We start from the raw sequence: 21346 nt of genomic DNA on the forward strand, positions 1-21346 counted from the left end.
TTTCTTGCTAGCACCATAATCTGATCAAAGTTTTAATTTGCCCAATAATTATTTATGATTCAATACCTACAAAAGTAATGTTTCCATCAGCCTCAGATTTATTTCATTACCTTTTGTTTAGTGCTAATTAGCAAATGATAGGAAGCTAACAAGCTAAATGATGAACTTGGCAAACATTACACCTGCTCAGCATGCTAGCATAGTCATTGTGAGATTGATAGCATACTAACATTAGCATTTAGTAGAGACTCACAAAGCCCCTAGCATGGCTGTAACTTTACCACTTTGTATTAATGAGATATATGTGGTACATTTTTGTAATAAATAATTACTATAATTTTATTTCCGTGTTTATCAGGGAGAGCAGCAATTATGTGCCACTCACTATGGTTGATATTCACAATTGATTTCATACATTAAACAGCACATATTTTCCAATGACCAATCACAGCCGACAAAAAGTCTGTAACATCCAATCAGCTTTCAGGCTGCAGCTCGAGTCCCCGCCCTGTGTGACAGTATTAATTTAGCAGGCAGGCACGCTGTGAGATTTACTGCAGGGAGAACAGAGGCTGTCTGACAGCTCCTTACTGAACTGGACCAATAACAGCTGAAAAAATGGTTGATGCTTTCTGTGCTACATGGAAACTGGTCGACAGCCAGAACTTTGATGACTACATGAAGGCACTTGGTAGGATACATTTTCTCCTTTAAATGAGAGATGATTGTTTGTTGTGAAAGAAATGTTGTGTACTGTAGGCTTATTCTACAATTGCATATCTGGGATAGTAGCTTATTTTTTCTCAAATATTTAGATTTACCGAAAACAAGTAAAATAGGTCTTAATTTGTATTTAGCATAATGCATCACTGAAGGCACTGTTGTTTCCACAGGTGTCGGTTTTGCCACAAGACAAGTGGGCAATGTCACCAAACCAACAGTAGCGATCAGCCAGGATGGAGACAAAGTGGTGGTGAAAACCCTGAGCACCTTCAGGAACACCGAGATCTCCTCCAAACTGGGAGAGGAGTTTGACGAGACCACGCCTGATGACCGGCATGTTAAAGTAAGCTGAGTAAAAGTCAGTGTATAATCTTCACAGTGACTCTTACACTCTAGCTGTAGTTTGACCTGAGATGGTTTAAATTATTGTGTTTTTTCTAGTCTACCTTCTCCATGGAGGGAGACAAATTTGTGCAAGTGCAGAAGTGGGATGGCAAGGAGACCAAATTTGTCAGAGAAATCAAGGATGGAAAGATGGTGATGGTAAGATTAAATAACACACACACACAGTATCTTTATGGAGTTAGATATGAACCCATACAGTAAAGTGAAGTCTTTTTGTGCCTGTTATTGTGGTTACATTTATCAGTTTATGGAGCTATTTGCTTCATAAAGTGCTTGCCCCACCTTGCTATTGCAGTGGTGCAATAACTGATATCAGATGACCCAAATGGAAGAAAACCTGCTTTACATCCAGTGTGCATGATTTCTAAACACTGCATTAGCTGCATTGTAATATAGGCTTACAGACTGTTTTGCTTTTCCTTTTTCTGCCTCACAGACTTTGACTTTTGAGGGAGTCCAAGCAGTCCGCACATATGAGAAAGCCTAACTCTACCATCCACTTGAAAGAGCAAATAATTCCTGCACTGCAAAAAAGGTGTTAACCTTTTTTTTATTTTTAAAACAAAAAAAAATGTTTTTACAGTATGCAGTGATTTGCACTTGATTTGTTGCTGTAATATGAGATAAATATTTTGTAAAATCTTTTGTAAGAAATTCAGACTGTGACTGACATTCGGTGTATCACGTGAAAAAGGGAAAAATAAAGTGCTTTACTGAACTTTCTTAGCGTCTCTGACTCTTCAGTTGGTATTTAGAAGTCGTGAGAGCTCCATCAGTACCACGGTCATCTCAACATTGCTCTCTTTCTCTTATTTCTTTTTTCACGCAACTTTGAATGCGGTCCTACTTCTCTTTTCAAATACATCAACCTATGTTGTGGGAACAGTGCTCTCCCTGTGATGGGTCAGTTCCAGGTGACAGCTGCAAGGGTGACAGTGCAGGCCAGAGCCGGCCGTGCAGCAGCAGCCAGTTTGACCATTGAACTCATGGGAATGAACGTCCTCTAGTAACCCCCAGATGGTCAGAGACGACTAGGAGCTGGAGGGGGATGGAGTGGGTGGGGGTGGTGATGTCACTGGCCTCGGGATAATCCGGTTTTAGTTGTGGTGTCATTACGTAGAGGCATCATTCGATGGTGTGTGGACCAACCGTGACTGAATGCTGCGGCTGGCATGACAGATGACAGGCAGACAACGATAAGGAAGGACAGTGTGCAGGATGTGGACAGTTTGTATCAATCCAATATCCCAAGGTTAGTAGTTCAAAGTCTAAAAATAAAGTCTTGTAAGCTCCAACCGGTACAAACAGGAGGACACTGTTTAAAGCTTGTGCTCATTTTAAAATTCAGTTTCCATCTTTCCCACATTTTTAGAAGTTAAAGCCTCCCTTTTCTGCGCTGTGAGCTGTGTCGAGCCTACTGAACACTGCGACAACAAGTGGCCATTCTTCTCATCTTAAGACACAGGCTGCCAAGTTTTTGGCCACCTCTGAATGCCATGCGACACAAAGAAACTGTGGTAACTGGAGTGGAACTCATTTAGCCGTTGCCCACTGAATTAATTTCAATTAAAATCTATCTCAATTCTCCAGTTATAGTATGCCAATAATTACCTCTACTCTCACAAAACCAGGCCAAATCATTAGCATAAGTATTTGGGGTGAAAGCAGTTAAAAGACAAGTTCAGGCAAGTTAATGTCACAATATTCACAGCAGCTGAAAAGGGAGCTTATCACATTCCATGTTACAGAAACAGTGTAGCTTCTTCTGTCCTCAGTACTCTTCCCAGGAGAGCAGCAGGAGTTTCCTCTTTGTGTGGAATCTGTGTCAGTGGTGTAAGCTGACCTGTAGTAACCTCTCTCTGGCCTCATTAGCTAGATACAGTGTCAAGACTTGACCATCTACTGTGCATCCCCTTCAGTTTGTCCTACTCCAACTGTTACCCATTCAATTGATTATACACCCCCCAGGGCTCCAGCTACCACTGAGTAAACTGTGGTCATGTCATGATGACATGACCATGACATGAAAGGTATGATAAGACACATATTACATGTGGGGGTTTTCGGAAAAAAAAAAGTATTATGTTTTTATGTGGAAGTGTAGAGATGGCTTTGAAACATCCTTTTAGACAACAGAATAAACAAAACAGTTGAATAGATTAAATGAATAAATAAAATCTAAAATGTTCACGATCACATTCATATTGTTGGTTTTGTTCCTGACTACATTGTCATCACCTGGGGAACAAACTGGACTACTATTTGAAATGTTGTGGTTGTGCACTTTTAGTGAAAGACTTACAAAAGAGACACTTGCATTGCTATATTTTAATGTCAAATTGTTACTATTCACAAGCATAAGGAAGATGTAATTGACAAATAATACATAATGTAATTTTAACTGCAGTTAAAATGCAATTTCAGTAGTAATGATTCTGGGATAAAACTCTATTCGTCCATTTATTTTATTATTTACAATGAGATTATTCTCAATATGAATGGTTATATCATGTTAGCAACACAACTAAGAGACAAATGTCCATTATTGGTGTCAAGTTCAAGTATTTAGTGTTGCCATTCTCAAAGTTGGGAAAAGATATCACAAAAACAGAGCATAAAACAAAACACACACACACACACACACACACACACATCATGCACTCAAGGGACTATCAGACACAAAGACAGTGCTTTGATCACTGAGATATTCAAAAATGTATATATTGCACGTTTACCTGGTTAAAGTGAGTCTTTAAATACAATTCAAGTTGAAACAAATATTTATGTTTTCTCATCATGAATCAAAATGTCTTTTATAACAGCGACACTATCTTCTTTACTTAAATCCCTAAACTCAGAAATATTCAAAGACGCTTTGGGAACAAAACACCAACAACTTCATCAGTGATAGTGGAGCATTACCATAAAACTCCAGCTGTTCCAGCACAGTTACTGGAGAGGGTCTCATGTACCATCTATGTACTAATAAAGAGTGATAAAGATAAAGATTAAGTGGATTTATTTTTGAGTACATTTGGGATTAGTGTCCCAAGCTGTAATAACTGTCTTCTATGAAGCATATGGAGCAAAAATTTAAAGCCATATGTAAACAACAGCTGGTACAAGCTGAAACAATGAAACAATGTACCAGTTTACATCTGAGATCATCTGCCCGAACATGCACACAACCAATAGTGTAATCACATGATGTGCCAATACAATCTCAGATGTAAATGTTTCATTTCAACATCACCACGTTAACAACAACATTCAGGTTGTCAAATAAACCTGCACAGGAGCTGATTCTTGCAGCTCTCTTGATTCTTCAGAGATTTAAAATACACGTCTTGGATTTAACTTTTGACCAATTACAGTATTCAAAATCAATCTGAAATCATGTAACCCATACTGTACATCACATGCGGGGTATATCGTAATATACTGTAGCTGTAATATGAATGCTGGTATCTTTCATATTAGTACAGTTAATGAGATGTTATAAAATAAGATATGCATTAATATCATGTTATATATGTTACAAACATAAGATAAATGATACAAAGACTGTTATATATTTTCTGACCCCTTCTGGTTTATAAAAACCTGTTCAAAAGGTTGCTCAAATATATCGTGTTTGTGCATACAGACAAACAGCCACTGACCAAAGGTAGCGACAGGGTGTTTTTGGTCTATCAAGGAATTGCCGTTAGCCACAGCACTCATCCCTTTTGACTGACAAAAAAATGTATCACATGTGCCCTACTGTGCTTTTAATGTTCCAAACAGTAAAACATCTTTGATAACAGTGCAAGAAAATACTTATACCCACCCTCTCATTGACTAAAACAAGTGGCATCAAATTAAAACGAGTGAGTAGCTGGAAAACACGTTTCCAATTGTAGAACAAATCTGATACTTGATGGTAGAAAAAGTAAATATGTACTCAAACCTCATTCTGACAGTGCAAGCACCGCATGCCTGTTTTTAGCACCAATGTCAAAATGAGGAGCTGATGCACGTGTCTACATGGTACAGTTTAATAAGACTTTAAAGGTAGTGTTTCATCAGTATGTTCGGGAGCTCTCATATACAGTGCATGGTCATTCCTTTTTACACTTAACAAGTAGACAGAAACAGGCAGAAAAAAAACCCAATCCTTTCCTTTCATATATGGTTTGATTCCTTGTTTGTACCCATTAGGGAAAAAATAAAGGGATACGTGTGAGGTTTCCTTTAAATGACGAAATAAAATCATGGACCATGGAATAATGCACAAACATTGTAAATGCCCAATTGTTGATTCAAGGGCTTTAAAAGCAGGATAAGTTGTGCATTGAAAACATTGTCATCTACAATACGATGAAGCTAAAATTACACAGAAGACTGAGCGTCAAAATGTAAGTACCATTACTGTACAAACCACTATTCAAGTAAATGCGGACTTGAACCGTCCGACTTGAATCAGCAATTGTGGCCATTTTTGTACCCTGTTTACAGCATAGTTGAACATATTCTACTCTACGTTCCTTCTTTAAAAAATGCAACGTTATATTTATTTGCACGTGTTACTGTGAAGATCAAAATGAATGATCCACAAAGGTAATATACTATATTGTTCCATTTAAATATTCCCATAATATCCACCTTCAAAATAATTAAACACACACAAAAAAAAAAAATGGAAAGGAATGACACTGTCTGCATGTATTTGGTATGAGAGCTCAACCAAATCTGGAAATAAAAATAAAATCGGCCCATCACGTAAAATCACCCATCATCCTCTGCTGTTCTCCCTAAGGCCAACAGTGAACAGCGGGCTGCGTTTCAGCAGCGCAGGGTGTGACGTGACTGTGTCGTTATCAGTAAATTGACTGAATTGTAAACCTCAGACTGGATCAGACTGAAGCTTCAAATCTGCAGCGGCGAGAAGGCATAGAACGGAAACTGGGCCTCGTCCTCGTCCACAAAGAAACACTGGAAGTAGGGCAGCTCATCTGTGGAGGGAGTCACAGTTCAGTACAATGTGTTCCCCGCCTCGCTCTGGCATCCAGAGAGAAGACTGAGCGTGCAGTTTGCATATTTGTGAGATATTCCGCTCATGAGAAGGGAATTTGCACTTACCTTCCATAAGAAAGCTGTCTGATACAGAAGGCTCTGCTGTCGGAGAGAGAGCATGATGTCAGCGTAAAACAATACAGTGCTTTATTACCTTAAATTACTGCTCCACTCTATAGTACCTTTCACTTTCTCCTCCTTGGCAACTTTCTTCTCAACAGATTTTTCTACAAAAAAAGAGGAATTTTTGTGTAGAAATAAAGTAAAGCTCAAATGGTTTATTCCAAACACTCAGAGTTTAGTTGCTTTACAAACAATTATACCTTTCTTTGCAGGCTCCTGTATCTCTTTCAGAACTCTGTCCTCTGTAAAAAGCAACAAATGATTGATAATTTATGATTAATAATCATTTTGCTGATTTGATTATGTCAATGTGCAATGCTGATTACATAGTGTACCTTTAGCTTTCTCTTCTTTGGCTGCCTTCTTCTCAACTGTTTTTTCTAAAAATAAAATAAATAAAGGTTCTTTTTGTCCATGAATGATTCAGGTCTACGGTCTACAGTAGTAGGTTTAGGTGTGTAAACTGTTCATCTGGTAACACTGTCAGTTTACAATCAAGATCGCAGTTTTATTATTAAGTATTTTCCTTAATTTAACTCTACTTAAAGGTGATTGTGTGCAGTACCTTTCTTTGCAGCTGTGGGTTTGACCTTTTGTTTTAAAACCTCAGGTTCTGAATGCAAACAAATGGGCAATTACAATATTGTGTTATTGCCAGAAAAATAATTATTATTTTACCCCCCGGTAAAAGTAAAAGGTGTTTTCGTCTTGCTTGTCTAAGCCAGTGTAGCATTTGTATATTTTACGAGTTTCAGGATGACACTGATGTTGGCTGTGGCTGATTTACTCTCTTCAAAATGATCTATATGTTGCTATGAACGGACATGCCTGGTCCTGTGGTGAAGCAAAAACCTTCTTACGGTTATTAAAATTACTAGCATGCATGTTCAGTAAGATGCTTGAAAATATTGCTAAATTATATATAAACATATTGTCTACAAGCCCAAGATTTATAGACAAAAAATAAACAGTAGAACAATATTGTAGTATTTTGTAACTTATTGTCTATAAATCTTTATAACAGAATATTTCCTTGCTAAATAAAAGCATCTTCAATTTAGATGTTTTCAATGAAGCATTTATTCAGCAAGAAAATATTCTCAGCCTTCAGCTCCTCTGAATAACCGAGTAACTACATTTACAGACTGCAGTGGCCTTCATGTTGTAATCAGATTACAGGATGTACTCCGATTACCACTGCTGATTACATGAAGTGCTGCCTCTACTGAAGCACCAAAAATGTACCTTTCTTCACACGGACTGGTTTGGTCTTTTCCCTAAATATGGCTGCGTCATCAGGAAGAAAAAGCAATTGATAAAACATACAGTTTTCTTTCATTTGTGTAAGTACTTCTGGTGATAAAGTTGCAGCATGTAAAAGACTATAAAACCTTAGTAGGAAAGCCTTAAATGCATCACCAAACTGACTAACACAACAAGTTTTACTAGTATTCTTGTTGCATAAAAACTGATCTAAATAACTGTGATATGTAAAATAAGAGTAGTCATCGTTCAAAACACTGTACCTTTCTTCACTGTTGCAAGTTTGTCCTTTTCTTTAGGAGTCTCCAGTTCTGCAAAAAGAAAACTAAGGTCAGAGGTGTGTAATCTGGATGTTTAACCCTGACAGTGGACACCAAAATTACCTGATTTACCAATAATGCAGCTAATTGCAACGTTAGCCACAGCATTACAGCAACAAAATGTACTTTCTAAAAGCTAAAAGCAGCTTGCACAGCAGGAGGAATCTACGACTAGAAAGCTGTAACTAGTGTTAACTGAAAGTTCATCTCAGTTGAGCAGAGAAACACCATTGACTTTTCCATCAGTGGCTGGTTTGGACTTTTCTGCAAACATTACCTTAAGTGGCAGACCTTATATGCTCTACATGTCATGTCTACTGTAGTAGCTTTCAGTTTGCCTAAACAGAGGTTGTATTAGGTGGAGTCTGTCACACACATTTCAACGTTTTCAACACATTGTAAATGTTTGGGTGGTTGGATAGCCCTTACTTTCGAATCTCAGCTCTTTATTGTCCACATTTTAAAATGTGAGAGGTGAATAATGAAAGCCTAATAAATTATTTGTATGCAGTGCTTTGCAGATCTACCAACTACACCTGTTTGGACAAGCATACAGCATTCTTAAGGATTAGTTTATAGAAACAGCTGTTTGCCAATGGAGCTGCTGCAGAGAAATCACTCTCCATTTACTGTACATAACTCCACAGTTATTTATTGTTGATCTCATAGGCAAAGTGCTCGTTTCCCTCGTGAGCAATCGGATCAGAGCTTTTACAGAATAGAGTGACCTACATTTTGTGACCAGATCACTGTAATCAATTGGTTCTATGGATTACTGCCTCAGCTGAGGCACCACTAATGTACCTTTCTTTATATGGACTGGTTTGGTCTGTTTCCTCAATAATGCTGGGTCATCAGGGAGAAAATGCAATTAATAAATGCTTATTTGTGCCATATAATTACAGCACATTAAAGAAAAATGCCCCGTTGACACACAGAGTGGGTTCTTTTGCATTAAAAACCGAAAGGTTTATGTATTTGTCACCAAACATGACAATGTGATATGTAAATGTTGTATTTGTACCTTTTGTAACAGATGGTTTAACTTTGTCCTCTGCTACTTTGGGCTCTGAGTAAATAAGAATGTAAGAATTTATTGAAACTCAGAAAATAGCTTTGTTCTTATTCAGTACGGTATTTACAATACTATAATATACACTAAGTTGCCCGTTTATTCACCTAGCTAAAACTAATGCAGTATAACTCAAAACAATTCAACAGCACAAAGAACAAAGGTAGAATCTGTTGCAGGATTGTTGTATTAGACTGTATTACTGTAGTTTTAGCTAGGTGTACCTAATATACTGGCAACTGAGTGTAAGTGAAAACCAGATTTTTTGTAAGCACAACCCCAGAAAATCATCTGCAGACAGGTGGCAGTGGCGGGCTACCTTTCTTTTTTAGGAATGGTTTGACCTTTTCCTTCTTTGTTTCAGCCTCTGTTTTAGAAGGAGCTAATTCAAATGAAAAACAATGTTTCACAATTTAAAAGCAAATATAAATGACTATGTCTTGTCTGTGACATTTTAGGTTGTTTTAAAGAAATATTTACCTTTCTTTTCATGAGCTGGTTTGAGCTTATCCTTTAAAACCTCAGCTGCTGAGTATAACAGAGGAAGAGAATGATTTTAGTTTTCAGGATAATTAGCTTTTTGACAAATAATGATGGATTATATCTGCATTACCTGTTTTGACAAGAACTGGCTTGGCCTCAGGTTCTAAAGGGAAATGAGAAAAATTAAGTGGTGAGATTCTTGCTTTTTGGAAAGTGACAATGAACAATTCAAATGATGTCACATTTCTTGAAGATTGAGATTAAGCATGAGAAACATCTTGCTTGGATGTTTCAGTTTTTTAATCTGAAAAGTGCGCCTACAGTATATTCTATAGAATATTAGAGATAGAAAGTACAGCTGATCAGCACCTTTCTGTGAGGTTTTTGCCTTTGCCTTTTCTTTCACAACAGTTTCTATGTTAAAAGAAAAAAGAGAAAATGTCACAATAACAGTGTTGGAATAACCTTTCACACCTACAGAACGCAATGCAGCTTTTTAGCTTTTATAAAGCATGTCATCTCTTCTGTGTGAAAAACATGCATCTCCAAAATTCTTCAGCATTCTTGGGCTCTTTTTAGCCAATGAGAAATACATTTTAATATTATCCAGTGGGTTAAAAAATTAATTCTTAAGTGCAAGATCTAAAACAAATATTTCAGCCTATGGTGCATCATGTAAATGTTCATGTCAATTTTAAACAAAAATATTTCCTCAACATGTCTTTAAATTATATCAGTGATGACATTACTGATTTGAGTCATTATCATCAGCAGCCACGTGTTAATAGCTACTAAAGCACTACAGAGACACACTTCTGCAGCATACCTTTCTTCTTTTCAGCAGTTCTAGGTTTTGCTTTGATAACAGGTGCTAGAAAAATACATGGTCCTATTATTTTAATGTGTACAGTAAAGTGAGAAACCACAGACACATCTGTTGCAAAACTGCAATGTGAATAAAAATAAAAGAGAGACAAAAACATTGTGGAATAAATTAAAAACACCAAAGAAACCCAACCTTTTGTGGGAGTCACTGGCTCGACCTTCTTCTTCTTGAGAACCTCAGCTTCTAAAGCAAATAATAACAACAAAAATATCAGTCGTTGTACATGTTATTATAGCTCATTTACAACTGATGCAGTTTATTTACACACTCCACCGCTTAATTCCAGCATTCAGACTAAAAGAATCCGACTGTCAAACTGAAAGATAATGAGAACATAATTCAATAAGTAAATAATATTGAAATAGTAGAAAATAAAACGCAGAAAGTCGTTTCCCTATCATTTATTTTAGGTATAACTTGATGTGTAACTACCTTTTTTTGTTGGTGTTGGTTTGACTTTCTCTTTTGGAGTTGCAGGCACTATGAAAAAGAAAATAGATTTGTATGAGTAAAAAGATAGATGAATAAAAAATGAATCGGGGAATTCAAAACTTCAAAATGGATGTTGAGCAATTTGCTCTCTGAATAATAAAGGCATACTATACAAACAGAAAATATTAAAGTTAGCTATGTGTTAACAAACAGATGTACCTTTCTTCAGGGGCGCAACCTTCACCTTCTCCTTTGTCAGCGAGACATTTTTGGGTGGTATTTCTGCCTCTGTAAGAAAATAATTAATGAGTAGAAAAACCAATTACTTCGTTATTTTTTCATAACTGCTGATTAGTGTCCTCTTACCTTTGACTACTGGGGCTGGTTTTGTCTTGAGTGGAGCAGGTTCTATGTAAAGAGATTTATAGGTTTGTTATTTCATAAAATAAGATGATAACATTGGAACAATAAAGCTAAATACAAAGATACGCCTTACCTCTCTTTGTTAGAACAGGTTTGGGCTTCTGTTTAGAAACCACAGCTGCTGAGAAAAATATATAGCATGATGTTAAGTATGCAAAACCAAAACCATGATTTCATGAACACTTGTTGATGTCTGACTGCACTTCATTGCTACATTGCCTGTTTCTGTGTCATGGTTTTGGGTTATGGTCTGCCACTCATCCAAAGATGTGACACTTACCCTCCTTTTTCAAGATGACTGATTTGACCTTTTCTTTAGGAGCAACAGCTTCTGTGTGTCAAAAGCACAATATTTCTTACAGAAAGATAGATTTATTTCCATTATAACAATTCATTATTTTGCTCTTTGGTGATGACAACATTATCAAGAAGTTGTGACTAAAAAAGTGTGTGTTACCTTTCTTAGCAGGAGCTGCTTTGGCCTTTTCCTTTGGAACGTCTGTGTCACAAAACAAGGCACAAAGTCACTTTTAAAGTTCATATCAAAAACATTTACACTGTAAACTGGTAATCTGGTCTTGTTGGTACAGTGCAACATTGCTGATAGTATCCCTGCGATTGGTGCATGAAAAGGGCAAAATCACATTCTGGTGAACAGTTTCCTTCATGGGAGTACTCGTTTGAAGGTGCTGAAGAACACTATTTATGTGAATATGTTGATGTTTGAAATAAAATATGCTGTACCTGTCTTTGGAGAGACTGTTTTGACTTTCTCTTTTGGCACCTTGACATCTAAAAAAACAACCAAACGAAAAACAAGTGCAGGCTTGACTCAATGATTCAACTAACAAATAATTCTGAATCCAATAAAACAAACCAGAGAAAATTACCTTTTTTCATAGGCACTATTTTCACTCTCTCTTTTACCAGAGAGGCATTTCTAGGAGTGCCTTCTTGTTCTGTCAGCAGAAATGTGGAAATAGAATACACATACAATATGTAATCACAGTTTAAGATGCAGTTTGATATTTTTATGCACATTATAACATACATTACCTTTTTTCAAGATGACTGGTTTGACTTTTTCTTTTGGAGCAACAGCTTCTGTGTGTCAAACGCACAATATTTCTTACAGCAGGGTAGTTTTAATTCCATTGGCAATTTTTTTTCTCTTTGGTGATAAAACATTATCAAGAAGTTGTAACTTATAAACTAATGTGTGTTTTACCTTTCTTGGCAGGAGCTGCTTTGGCCGTTTCCTTTGGAACTTCTGTGTCACAAGACAGGGCACAAAGTTAGTGTAGTGCATGAAAAGACAAAACTCACAGTAGTTTCATTAGTTTTTTGGAAGGTGTTGAGCATTATTTCTGTTTATTCTCAGTTTCCAATTTATTGGGTACACATAGCAAAACTAATGCAGTCTAATTCCACAGTCTGCAATAAATCCTACTTTCATGAAGCTTTATAATGCTCAACTTTTAAAACTGTTTTAAAGAGGTGTTGATTCAACTGTAAGATCAGTACTTTGTGGTGCTGTTAAACTGTATTGTCTTATTTTGGTATACGTTAATGAAAGGATTTCCAGTTTTTCAGCAACGATATCGCTCTCCAAGTGAGACAGTCTCAAAATGGGTTAAACTGCAGCATCTGTGAGTCTTTGCATTACCTGGTTTTACAGGTTTAGGTTTTATTTTTTGCTTTGGTTTCTTCTTGGGCTCCTTGGGAGCTGCCACTGGTGGAAAATTATGACATCATAAAATCATTTAGTTTTAGCTATATATGTGAAGATCAGTGTTATGTGACACTTTCTTTGAATAGAATTTTTTATGTTGTTGCACATAAAAGATCAGTGTCAGCATACACATAATCTGACAAGAATATGGTCACGTTTATTTCTTGAATGAGCTGATTAAAGAGATATTAGTTATGAAGCATACCAATAGTTAAAAACATCAAATTCAATTTACTTTTTACAGATCAACTGACAATTGACACAAAAGAATAAAAGCATGCGCATACCTTTCTTTGCAGATTCTGGTTTGGCTTTCACCTTAGGAGCTTCAGGAACCTCTATTATTGTGAAAAATGTCAAAAATATAAGTCATTAGCTCATTGCTCATCGCTCATCATCTTTCGTTGCAGGCATTAGGGTTCAGCCTTATAGTTACCTGTTTTTGTAACATTAAGCTGTTCCTTCTTCAGAACAGGAACTATTTGCTTTTTTGCAGCTTTCGGCACCTTTACTGCCCTCTTGGGTTCATCAGCTAAATTGAACAGCAGAGACGTTATGCTATAATTTCGTGTGATGCTGTGTAATTTCATTTCATTTTATTTTACACAGTATTGCTGGTGACTGGTATCTTGACATGTATCTGAAAAACTGATATATTAATTATCTCTGCAATACCTTCAATATCTGATCTGTGTAAACATGGGTTGTTTTAAGCTGTTTAACCTTTTACATCACCTGCTTTTGTAACATTAAGCTGCTCCTTCTTCAGGACAGACACAACATCCTTCTTGACTACTTTAATCCTCCTCACAGTCTTTTGGGTTTTAGCATCTGAAATAAAAAGGCAAAGCTGATTGAACAGTTTCACATACATTATAGAGAAGAAAGAAATACACTTCACAGAACAAAGGAAACATATCAGTCAATGTAACCTTATTTAGACTCCAGTCTCTTTGGGACCCTCTGTGATCAAGCACATCTAAAATACTATATATAGTATTGTTATGAGAACTTTACATGTATCATAATTTTTTATCAATGCTTGTGATATATCTATTATGGATGGCAAGTCAGTCTGTAGGTTGGTCCTGACTGAAAGATGTCTACAAATATTAAATGGATTTACAGAAACATTTGTGCAGATATTCATGGTTACCAGTTGATAAATCTTACTGACTTAATTGATCCACTGACTTTTCCTCTGGCCAAAACACCAGGTTTATATTTTGTGTTGCTATTCAAATATTTTGACAACTTTGACTGTCATGCAATTTGGTAAAGACAATCATGTGATTATGATGATCTAATTATGAATTGTAATAACTTTGATCCACAGACTTTTCATTTAGACCCCATCATGGTTCAAAACACTGATTTATGGCCAAATCCCTGTAAAACTAATTTAATTCATATCAGCCTCAGCTGTACTTCGTGTTTAGTTCTTCTTAGCAAGCTAACACACTAAACTATGAGCATTACACTTAAAGCACCACTGTTTAGTAAAACCTTGCAGAGATGCTAGCAAGGCTGTAGACTTTTATTGATAATGGATTAGGTAGGAATGGTCAATGGATCCTTATATTGTGTAATTGCTAAAAAACAACAATGCATTGATGTGTACCTGTCTTTGTGTCTTTCTTCTTGGCAGGTTCTTTGTGAGTCTTCTTGAGTTCTTTCTTTTCTATGGCAGGTTTTTCTTGGTCTTGTTTTTGTTTAGAGGGCTTCCTTGGTTCTTTTTCTTCTTTTGCTAATTCTTTCTCTTTTTGGGGTGGTTTTTCCTCCGCAGAAGTCTTCTTCAGGTCTTTTTTCTGCTTTATAGTCTTCGTAACTTCTTTTTTCTCAACATGAGGCTTCTTCATTTCTATTTCTTCTATCTCATCCTTCAAAGGCTTCTTGTCTTCCATTTCTTTCTTTGAAGGATCCACTGTCTTCTTGACTTCTTTCTTTACTTTAAAAGGCTTCTCCACTTTGTCCTCCACTGAGGGCACCTTTTCTTCTTTATCTTCCTTGGAAGGCTTCATTTCTTTCTTCTCTTTAGAGGGCTTCCTAACCTCTTTTTCTTTACTTGGTTTCATAATTTTTTGCTCCTCCATAGATGGTTTCAAGTCTAAGTCTTCTTTGGATGTTTTGTTGACCTCTTTCTCTTCTTTAGGTGGTTTCTCGACTTTTACCTCTTCTTTGGAAGGTGCCTTTACTTCTTTCTCCACTTTAGGAAGTTTCTTCTCTTCTTTATCCTCTTTTAGAGATTTTTTCTCTTCCTTGGGAAGTTTCTCCACTTCTGCCTCTTCTTTGGAAGGTTTCTTGACTTTTTTCTCTTCTTTGGGAGGTTTTGTGACTTCTTTCTCTTCTTTGGATGGTTTCTTTACTTCCTTCTCTTCTTTGGGAGGTTTGGTGACTTCTTTCTCTTCTTTGGGGAGTTTCTTGACTTCTTTCTTTTCTTTGCGAGGTTTAGTGACATCTTTCTCTTCTTTGGGATGTTTCTTTACATCTTTCTCCTCTTTGGGTGGTTTCTTTATTTCTGCGTCTTCTTTGAGAGGCTTCTTGGCTTTCTCTTCTGATGGAGGTTTCTTGACTTCTTTCTCTTCTTTTGATGGTTTTTTGACTTTCTCTTCTGATGGAGGTTTCTTGACTTCTTTTTCTTCTTTTGATTGTTTTTTGACTTCTTTTTGTTCTTTGGGAGGTTTCTTTACTTCTGCCTCTTCTTTGGAAGGTTTCTTAGCTTCCTTTGCTTCTTTGGGTGGTTTCTTGACTTCTTTCTCTTCTTTTGATGGTTTCTTGACTTCTTTCTCCTCTTTGGGTGGTTTCTTGACTTCTACCTCTTCCTTTAATGGTTTCTTGACTTCTGCCTCTTCTTTGGATGGTTTCTTGACTTCTTTCTCTTCCTTGAGAGGCTTCTTGTCTTCTTTCTCTTCTGTCTGATGTTTCTTGGCTTCTATCTCTTCTTTGGGAGGTTTCTTTTCTTCTGCCTTATCTGTTGATGGTTTCTTTACATCTTTCTTTTCTTTGGATGGTTTCTTGACTTCTCCCTCTTTTTTGGATGGTTTCTCCACCTCTCCATTTTTGGATGGTTTCTTTACTTCTGTCTCTTCTTTGGCAGGTTTCTTTACTTCTGTCTCTTCTTTGGCAGGTTTATTTACTTCTGTCTCTTCTTTGGATGGTTTCTTGACTTCTACCTTTTCTTTGGATGGTTTTTTGACTTCTGCCTTTTCCTTTGATGTTTTTTTGACTTCTACCTGTTCTTTGGATGGTTTCTTGACTTCTGTCTCTTCTTTGGCAGGTTTATTTACTTCTGTCTCTTCTTTGGATGGTTTCTTGACTTCTTCCTCTTGTTTGGGTGGTTTCTTGACTTCTACCTCTTCTTTGGATGGTTTCTTGACTTCTCCCTCTTCTTTGGATGGTTTCTTGACTCCTGCCTCTTCTTTGGATGGTTTCTTGACTTCTTTCTCTTCTTTGGGAGGTTTCTTGACTTCTGCCTCTTCTTTGGATGGTTTCTTGATTTCTTTCTCTTCTTTGGGAGGTTTCTTTACTTCTGCCTCTTCTTTGGGAAGTTTCTTGAATACTTTCTCTTCTTTGGGAGGTTTCTTTACTTCTGCCTCTTCTTTGGAAAGTTTCTTGACTTCTTTCTCTTCTTTGGCAGGTGTCTTGGCTTTTGCCTCTTCTTTGGATGGTTTCTTGACTTCTTTCTCTTCTTTGGGAGGTTTCTTGACTTCTGCCTTTTCCTTTGATGGTTTTTTGATGGCTGCCTCTTCTTTGGATGTTTTCTTGACTTCTTTTTCTTCTTTGGGAGGTTTCTTGACTTCTGCCTTTCCCTTTGATTGTTTTCTGACTTCTGCCTCGTCTTTGGATGGTTGCTTGACTTCTTTCTCTTCCTTGCGAGGTTTCTTTACTTCTGCCTCTTCTTTGGGAAGTTTCTTGACTTCTTTCTCTTCTTTAGATGGTTTCTCTGCTTCTGCCTCTTCTTTGGATGGTTTCTCGACGTCTCTCTCTTCTTTGGATGGTTTCTTGACTTCTTTCTCTTCTTTGAGAAATTTCTTGGCTTCTGCCTCTTCTTTGGATGGTTTCTTCACTTTTTGCCCTTCTTTGGGAGGTTCCTTTACTTCTGCCACTTTTTTGGGAAGTTTCTTGACTTCTTTCTCTTCTTTAGATGGTTTCTTGACTTCTTTCTCTGCTTTAGATAGTTTCTTGACTTCTTTCCCTGCTTTTGATGGTTTCTTGACTTCTGCCTCTTCTTTGGATGGTTTCTTGACTTCTTTCTCTTCTTTGAGATGTTTCTTGACTTCTGCCTTTTCCTTTGATGGCTTCTTGACTTCTGCCTCTTCTTTGGATGGTTTCTTGACTTCTTTCTCTTCTTTGGATGGTTTCTTGATTTCTTTCTCTTCTTTGAGGGGTTTCTTGGCTTCTACCTCTTCTTTGGATGGTTTCTTGACTTCTTTCTCTTCTTTAGTTGGTTTCTTGACTTCTGCCTCTTCTTTGAGAGGTTTCTTGACTTCTGCCTTTTCCTTTGATGGTTTCTTGACTCCTGCCTCTTCTTTGGGTGGTTTCTTAATTTCTTTCTCTTCTTTGGGAGGTTTCTTTACTTCTGCCTCTTCTTTGAGAGGTTTCTTTACTTCTGCCTCCTCTTTGGGAAGTTTCTTGACTTCTTTCTCTTCTTTGGATGGTTTCTTGACTCCTGCCTCTTCTTTGGATGGTTTTCTGATTTCTTTCTCTTCTTTGGGAAGTTCCTTGGCTTCTTTATCTTCTTTGGATGGTTTCTTTACTTCTGCCTCTTCTTTGAAAGGTTTCTTGATTTCTTTCTCTTCTTTGGGAAGTTTCTTGACTTCTTTCTCTTCTTTAGATGGTTTCTTTAATTCGGCCTCTTCTTTGAGAGGTGTCTTTACTTCTACCTTTTCCTTTGATGATTTCTTGACTTCTGCCTCTTCTTTGGATGATTTCTTGACTTCTTTTTCTTGTTTGGATGGTTTCCTTACGTCTGCCTCTTCTTTGTGAAGTTTCTTGACTTCTTTCTCTTCTTTGGGTGGTTTCTTGACTTTATCCTCTTGTTTGGATGGTTTCTCGACTTCTTTCTCTTCTCTGAGAGGTTTTGTGACTTCTTTCTCTTCTTTGGATGGTTTCTTGACTTCTACCTCTTTTTTGGATGGTTTCTTGACTTCTTTTTCTTCTTTGGATGGTTTCTTTACTTCTGCCTCTTCTTTGGGAAGTTTCTTGACCTCTCTCTCTTCTTTGGAAGGTTTCTTCACTTCTTTCTCTTCTTTTGATGGTTTCTTGACTTCTGCCTTTTCCTTTGATGGTTTTTTGACTTCTCCCTCTTTTTTGGATGGTTTCTTGACTTCTTTCTCTTCTTTGGGTGGTTTCTTGACATCTTTTTCTTTGGGTGGTTTCCTGACTTCTTTCTCTTTTTTGGATAGTTTCTTGACTTCTTTCTCTTCTTTGGGTCGTTCCTTTTCTAATCCTTTTTCTTTAGAGGGTTTTGACACTTGTTTCTTTTCTTTAGGTTTTGCTATTTGTTCCTTCTCCTTCTTTACTCCTGCCTCCTCTTTGTGCAGTTTCTTTGCTTCTTTTTTGTCTTCAGTAGGCTTTGGTTCTTCCTTCTTTTTAGGCTCTTCTTCTAAAAGCAGTCATGAAAGTGTCAGTTTTTATGAACTGTAAGATGTCTGTAAGACTTAAAAGTGGAGCAGTCTACAACTGGACAAAGTACCCTTTAGTGGGAAGGTTACTTATAATAACATACATTTTATTTAGAGGAATATGTCCTAGTGTTATACTGTTTTTCATGTTGAACATATAAGTGTATATGCTAATAGGCTTACAAAGTACAGTTAAACTAATAAATAATATATCAATATTAAGTAGTAAACATATTTTCTATTCTGTACACAAACTCTACAAAATCTGTGTTTTTATTTTTACACATGTACATCGTGAAGTGTAATTAATTACCTTTGGGCTTCTCTGGTTTCTTCTCAAGCGGTTTGGCCTCCTCCTTTGGCTTTTCTTCTTTTAGTTTTATCTCTATGGCTTCCTGATATTTGGTTTCCTTTGCTTTTTTCTCCTCCTTTTCAGTTTCTGCAGCTTTGAGGTCTGTAAACAACAATATACCTTCATAGGAAAAACTATCACATGCTCATGTGCATATGTACATTTTTGTTTTCACTAAATTATACCAAACCAATGCATTTAATGAGAACACATATAAATAGATTTTGCAAGTGGAAAAGGTGCATAGTTTCAAGAATATTACCTTTAATAATGGCATCTTTAACTTCTTTTATTGCATGTCTTTCCTTTGCCTCTTTGAGAACTAAAGCATATCAGACAAGAATATATAAAAATATACAGTACATAACATTGCAATTGTAACAACTGACCAGACATGTAATATAGTCATCATAATAAATAATTATCATTGCATAAGCACTATAAGCACTACAGCGCTAAAAACACTATGATCAAAAATGCACCAAAAACCATTATGTTACATTGTTAAAACAATCATACATCATCATAAAGTTTAAGAGGTAGGCTAAACACATGTACAGAAAGTAATAATATCTAGTTATAGTGATCAATTTTCAATTAGGCCTATACATAATTAACTGTAGAGGGAGGATCAGTAGTTCAGAATGCTGTTTCATGTCCTCATTTAAAATAGTTTTTCTTAGCCTGTTAGCTCCATCTAGCTGCCCTTGGCTCACTGCCACCGAAGGCAATGACTGTTCACTGTAAAGCAGGAACACTTAAGTCGACTACACAATTAGCACCTTTGTAATTAGATTTGTCTTCTGAGTCATCAAAAAGAAAGTAGCACAGTAAAAGGACCTGGAAATAACATTAGTTCCAAGATCCTCTTTCCACAAAGCTTTTCACGCCTTAATCAGGATAAGTTTCTAACCTAAATAAAACTGAACCTTGTTATGTCCATTTTTACTTGCTTTTCAACATTTTGGGAAACATGCTTATCTTTCATGTAGTCAGATGAGAAGATCAATATTTGGTTTCAAGGACAGGACATGTAGCTGCATATGAATTAATAAAGGAAAGTGATAGTGTTCCAGGGATATAAGAACCATGTTGATGGTCAAAACATACTGTCCAAAAATATTGATGGTGCAGTTCAAAACATTTATGGATTCTGTCACTCCTGTTATAATCCTTGTGTTACATTAGGTGGATAATCTTGCTGCAAGTTTTAACTAAAGTTTGCATGATTCGTTGGTGGATGTAAAGAGCCTTGGAGTCAGTGAGTTAGCTGTGGGCTACAACTTAGTATTTTATTTTGTTTCACTGGTGTGTCTTTGATAAAATTGTGCCATTAAAAGTTGGCCAAATGAGCTATTACCAGTTATTGTTTGCAGTGTGCTCATTGGTGCACAGACAACTAGCACTGGATTACTTTTGATACTGAAGAAAATTCGAAGACCTGACGAATACCCGCAAGTTGTGAAATATAAGGAATGTCTTTTTTTGTGCAATTTCCAAGCAGGTTTATGGACGTTAATTCACGATGGACATGAACACAGAACAGAACACCAAATAAGAGTATTTCCAAAAATGTTAAAATCTGTAATGAAACCTTGACGCTTTGTTTGATGGTTAACACAAAACAAATGTGAACAAAAAGCAATGAAATGAAAACATGAACCATGATACATAAGTCACTTAACAAATGTACTGTATGTTAGGCCCTAATTCACTGTCCTTCGAAAACATGCTAGGAGAAAGATGATAGATGATACATTTTCACACATTCACAATCATTCCATATTGCATTTATCAATATTAACTCACCATTCAGAAACATTTTCATTACCTGATAATTAAAAATAAATGAAAAACATGATGATGATAATGGTAAGAGTATTGTACCTTTCTCACGCTTGTGCTCAGCTCTGGATCCGACTCTTCTGAGCCTCTCAAAGGGAACATGAACCTTCCTCTTTCGTTTAAGTTCAGGTTTCCCACTTTCGCTGTTGTTGTTGTTTTCATCAAGATCGTCAATGATGTCGGAGTATTCATCTTGGTCGTGAACAGTAGTTTCTTCTTCCTCCTCTTCCTCCTCCTCCTCCTCCTCCTTAGATTCAGGTGCTACACTGGCATTATCAAATTTCTCAGCTGACGGGATTTTTAGATCAAGTTGTTGCACAAATGGCTCCTTTTCTTCATCTTCATCAACCGCCACCTCAATCTTCACTTCGTCCTCTTTTTCCCCTTCCTCCTCCTCCTCCTCCTCCTCCTCCTCCTCCTCCTCATCCTCCTCCTCCACCTTCTCCTCTAAAGCTTCATCATCAGCCAGGTCTAAAGCTTCATCATCCTGGTCAGCTTTTATAAAATCATCTTTGACATCAGTGTCAGTTATTTCAGTGTTTTCTTCATCAACATGAAGATCTTTGTGTTCGGTCTCCTCTTCATCAGCCTCCTCCTCCTCCTCCTCC

At 36.8% G+C, this 21346-nt stretch overlaps 2 protein-coding genes across 51 annotated transcripts in view; one reads left to right on the top strand and one right to left on the bottom strand.

Moving 5' to 3' along the window:
• Nucleotides 1-536: 536 nt before the first annotated feature.
• fabp7a (fatty acid binding protein 7, brain, a) lies at nucleotides 537-1850 on the top strand. Its single transcript, XM_035674476.1, has 4 exons — nucleotides 537-691; nucleotides 894-1066; nucleotides 1165-1266; nucleotides 1565-1850. Exons 1-4 carry the CDS (start codon nucleotides 619-621, stop codon nucleotides 1613-1615), a joined length of 399 nt encoding a protein of 132 aa, XP_035530369.1. The 5' UTR covers nucleotides 537-618; the 3' UTR covers nucleotides 1616-1850.
• Nucleotides 1851-3441: 1591 nt separating this feature from the next.
• The window catches only part of si:ch211-266g18.10 (trichohyalin), a 26020-nt gene continuing 8115 nt past the window's right edge, over nucleotides 3442-21346 (bottom strand). For 4 of the 50 annotated variants that reach the window (XM_035674459.1, XM_035674457.1, XM_035674432.1 and 1 more), the window contains 33 exons: nucleotides 19156-19215; nucleotides 18855-18995; nucleotides 14539-18522; nucleotides 13653-13748; nucleotides 13354-13449; nucleotides 13205-13255; nucleotides 12852-12917; nucleotides 12414-12455; nucleotides 12242-12289; nucleotides 12076-12144; nucleotides 11930-11977; nucleotides 11643-11684; nucleotides 11466-11516; nucleotides 11259-11306; nucleotides 11129-11170; nucleotides 10982-11050; nucleotides 10763-10810; nucleotides 10463-10513; nucleotides 10271-10315; nucleotides 9814-9858; nucleotides 9575-9607; nucleotides 9442-9489; nucleotides 9281-9343; nucleotides 8914-8958; nucleotides 8694-8735; nucleotides 7833-7880; nucleotides 7552-7593; nucleotides 6872-6919; nucleotides 6642-6686; nucleotides 6507-6548; nucleotides 6366-6410; nucleotides 6250-6285; nucleotides 3442-6122 (listed from right to left, as the gene is read on the bottom strand). In XM_035674459.1, coding sequence (XP_035530352.1) covers nucleotides 6037-6122; nucleotides 6250-6285; nucleotides 6366-6410; nucleotides 6507-6548; nucleotides 6642-6686; nucleotides 6872-6919; nucleotides 7552-7593; nucleotides 7833-7880; nucleotides 8694-8735; nucleotides 8914-8958; nucleotides 9281-9343; nucleotides 9442-9489; nucleotides 9575-9607; nucleotides 9814-9858; nucleotides 10271-10315; nucleotides 10463-10513; nucleotides 10763-10810; nucleotides 10982-11050; nucleotides 11129-11170; nucleotides 11259-11306; nucleotides 11466-11516; nucleotides 11643-11684; nucleotides 11930-11977; nucleotides 12076-12144; nucleotides 12242-12289; nucleotides 12414-12455; nucleotides 12852-12917; nucleotides 13205-13255; nucleotides 13354-13449; nucleotides 13653-13748; nucleotides 14539-18522; nucleotides 18855-18995; nucleotides 19156-19215 — 5765 coding nt within the window. In that variant the 3' untranslated portion in view covers nucleotides 3442-6036. Of the gene's footprint in view, nucleotides 6123-6249; nucleotides 6286-6365; nucleotides 6411-6506; nucleotides 6549-6641; nucleotides 6687-6871; nucleotides 6920-7551; nucleotides 7594-7832; nucleotides 7881-8693; nucleotides 8736-8913; nucleotides 8959-9280; nucleotides 9344-9441; nucleotides 9490-9574; nucleotides 9608-9813; nucleotides 9859-10270; nucleotides 10316-10462; nucleotides 10516-10762; nucleotides 10811-10981; nucleotides 11051-11128; nucleotides 11171-11258; nucleotides 11307-11465; nucleotides 11517-11642; nucleotides 11685-11929; nucleotides 11978-12075; nucleotides 12145-12241; nucleotides 12290-12413; nucleotides 12456-12851; nucleotides 12918-13204; nucleotides 13256-13353; nucleotides 13450-13652; nucleotides 13749-14538; nucleotides 18523-18854; nucleotides 18996-19155; nucleotides 19216-21346 lie in introns of those variants that run through there. The other 46 variants (XM_035674427.1, XM_035674425.1, XM_035674424.1 and 43 more) reach the window with 46 other exon arrangements.

The sequence above is a fragment of the Morone saxatilis genome, unplaced genomic scaffold (genome assembly GCF_004916995.1).
Source record: "Morone saxatilis isolate NCDOM2014 unplaced genomic scaffold, NCSU_SB_2.0 Contig3, whole genome shotgun sequence".
NCBI lineage: Eukaryota > Metazoa > Chordata > Actinopteri > Moronidae > Morone > Morone saxatilis.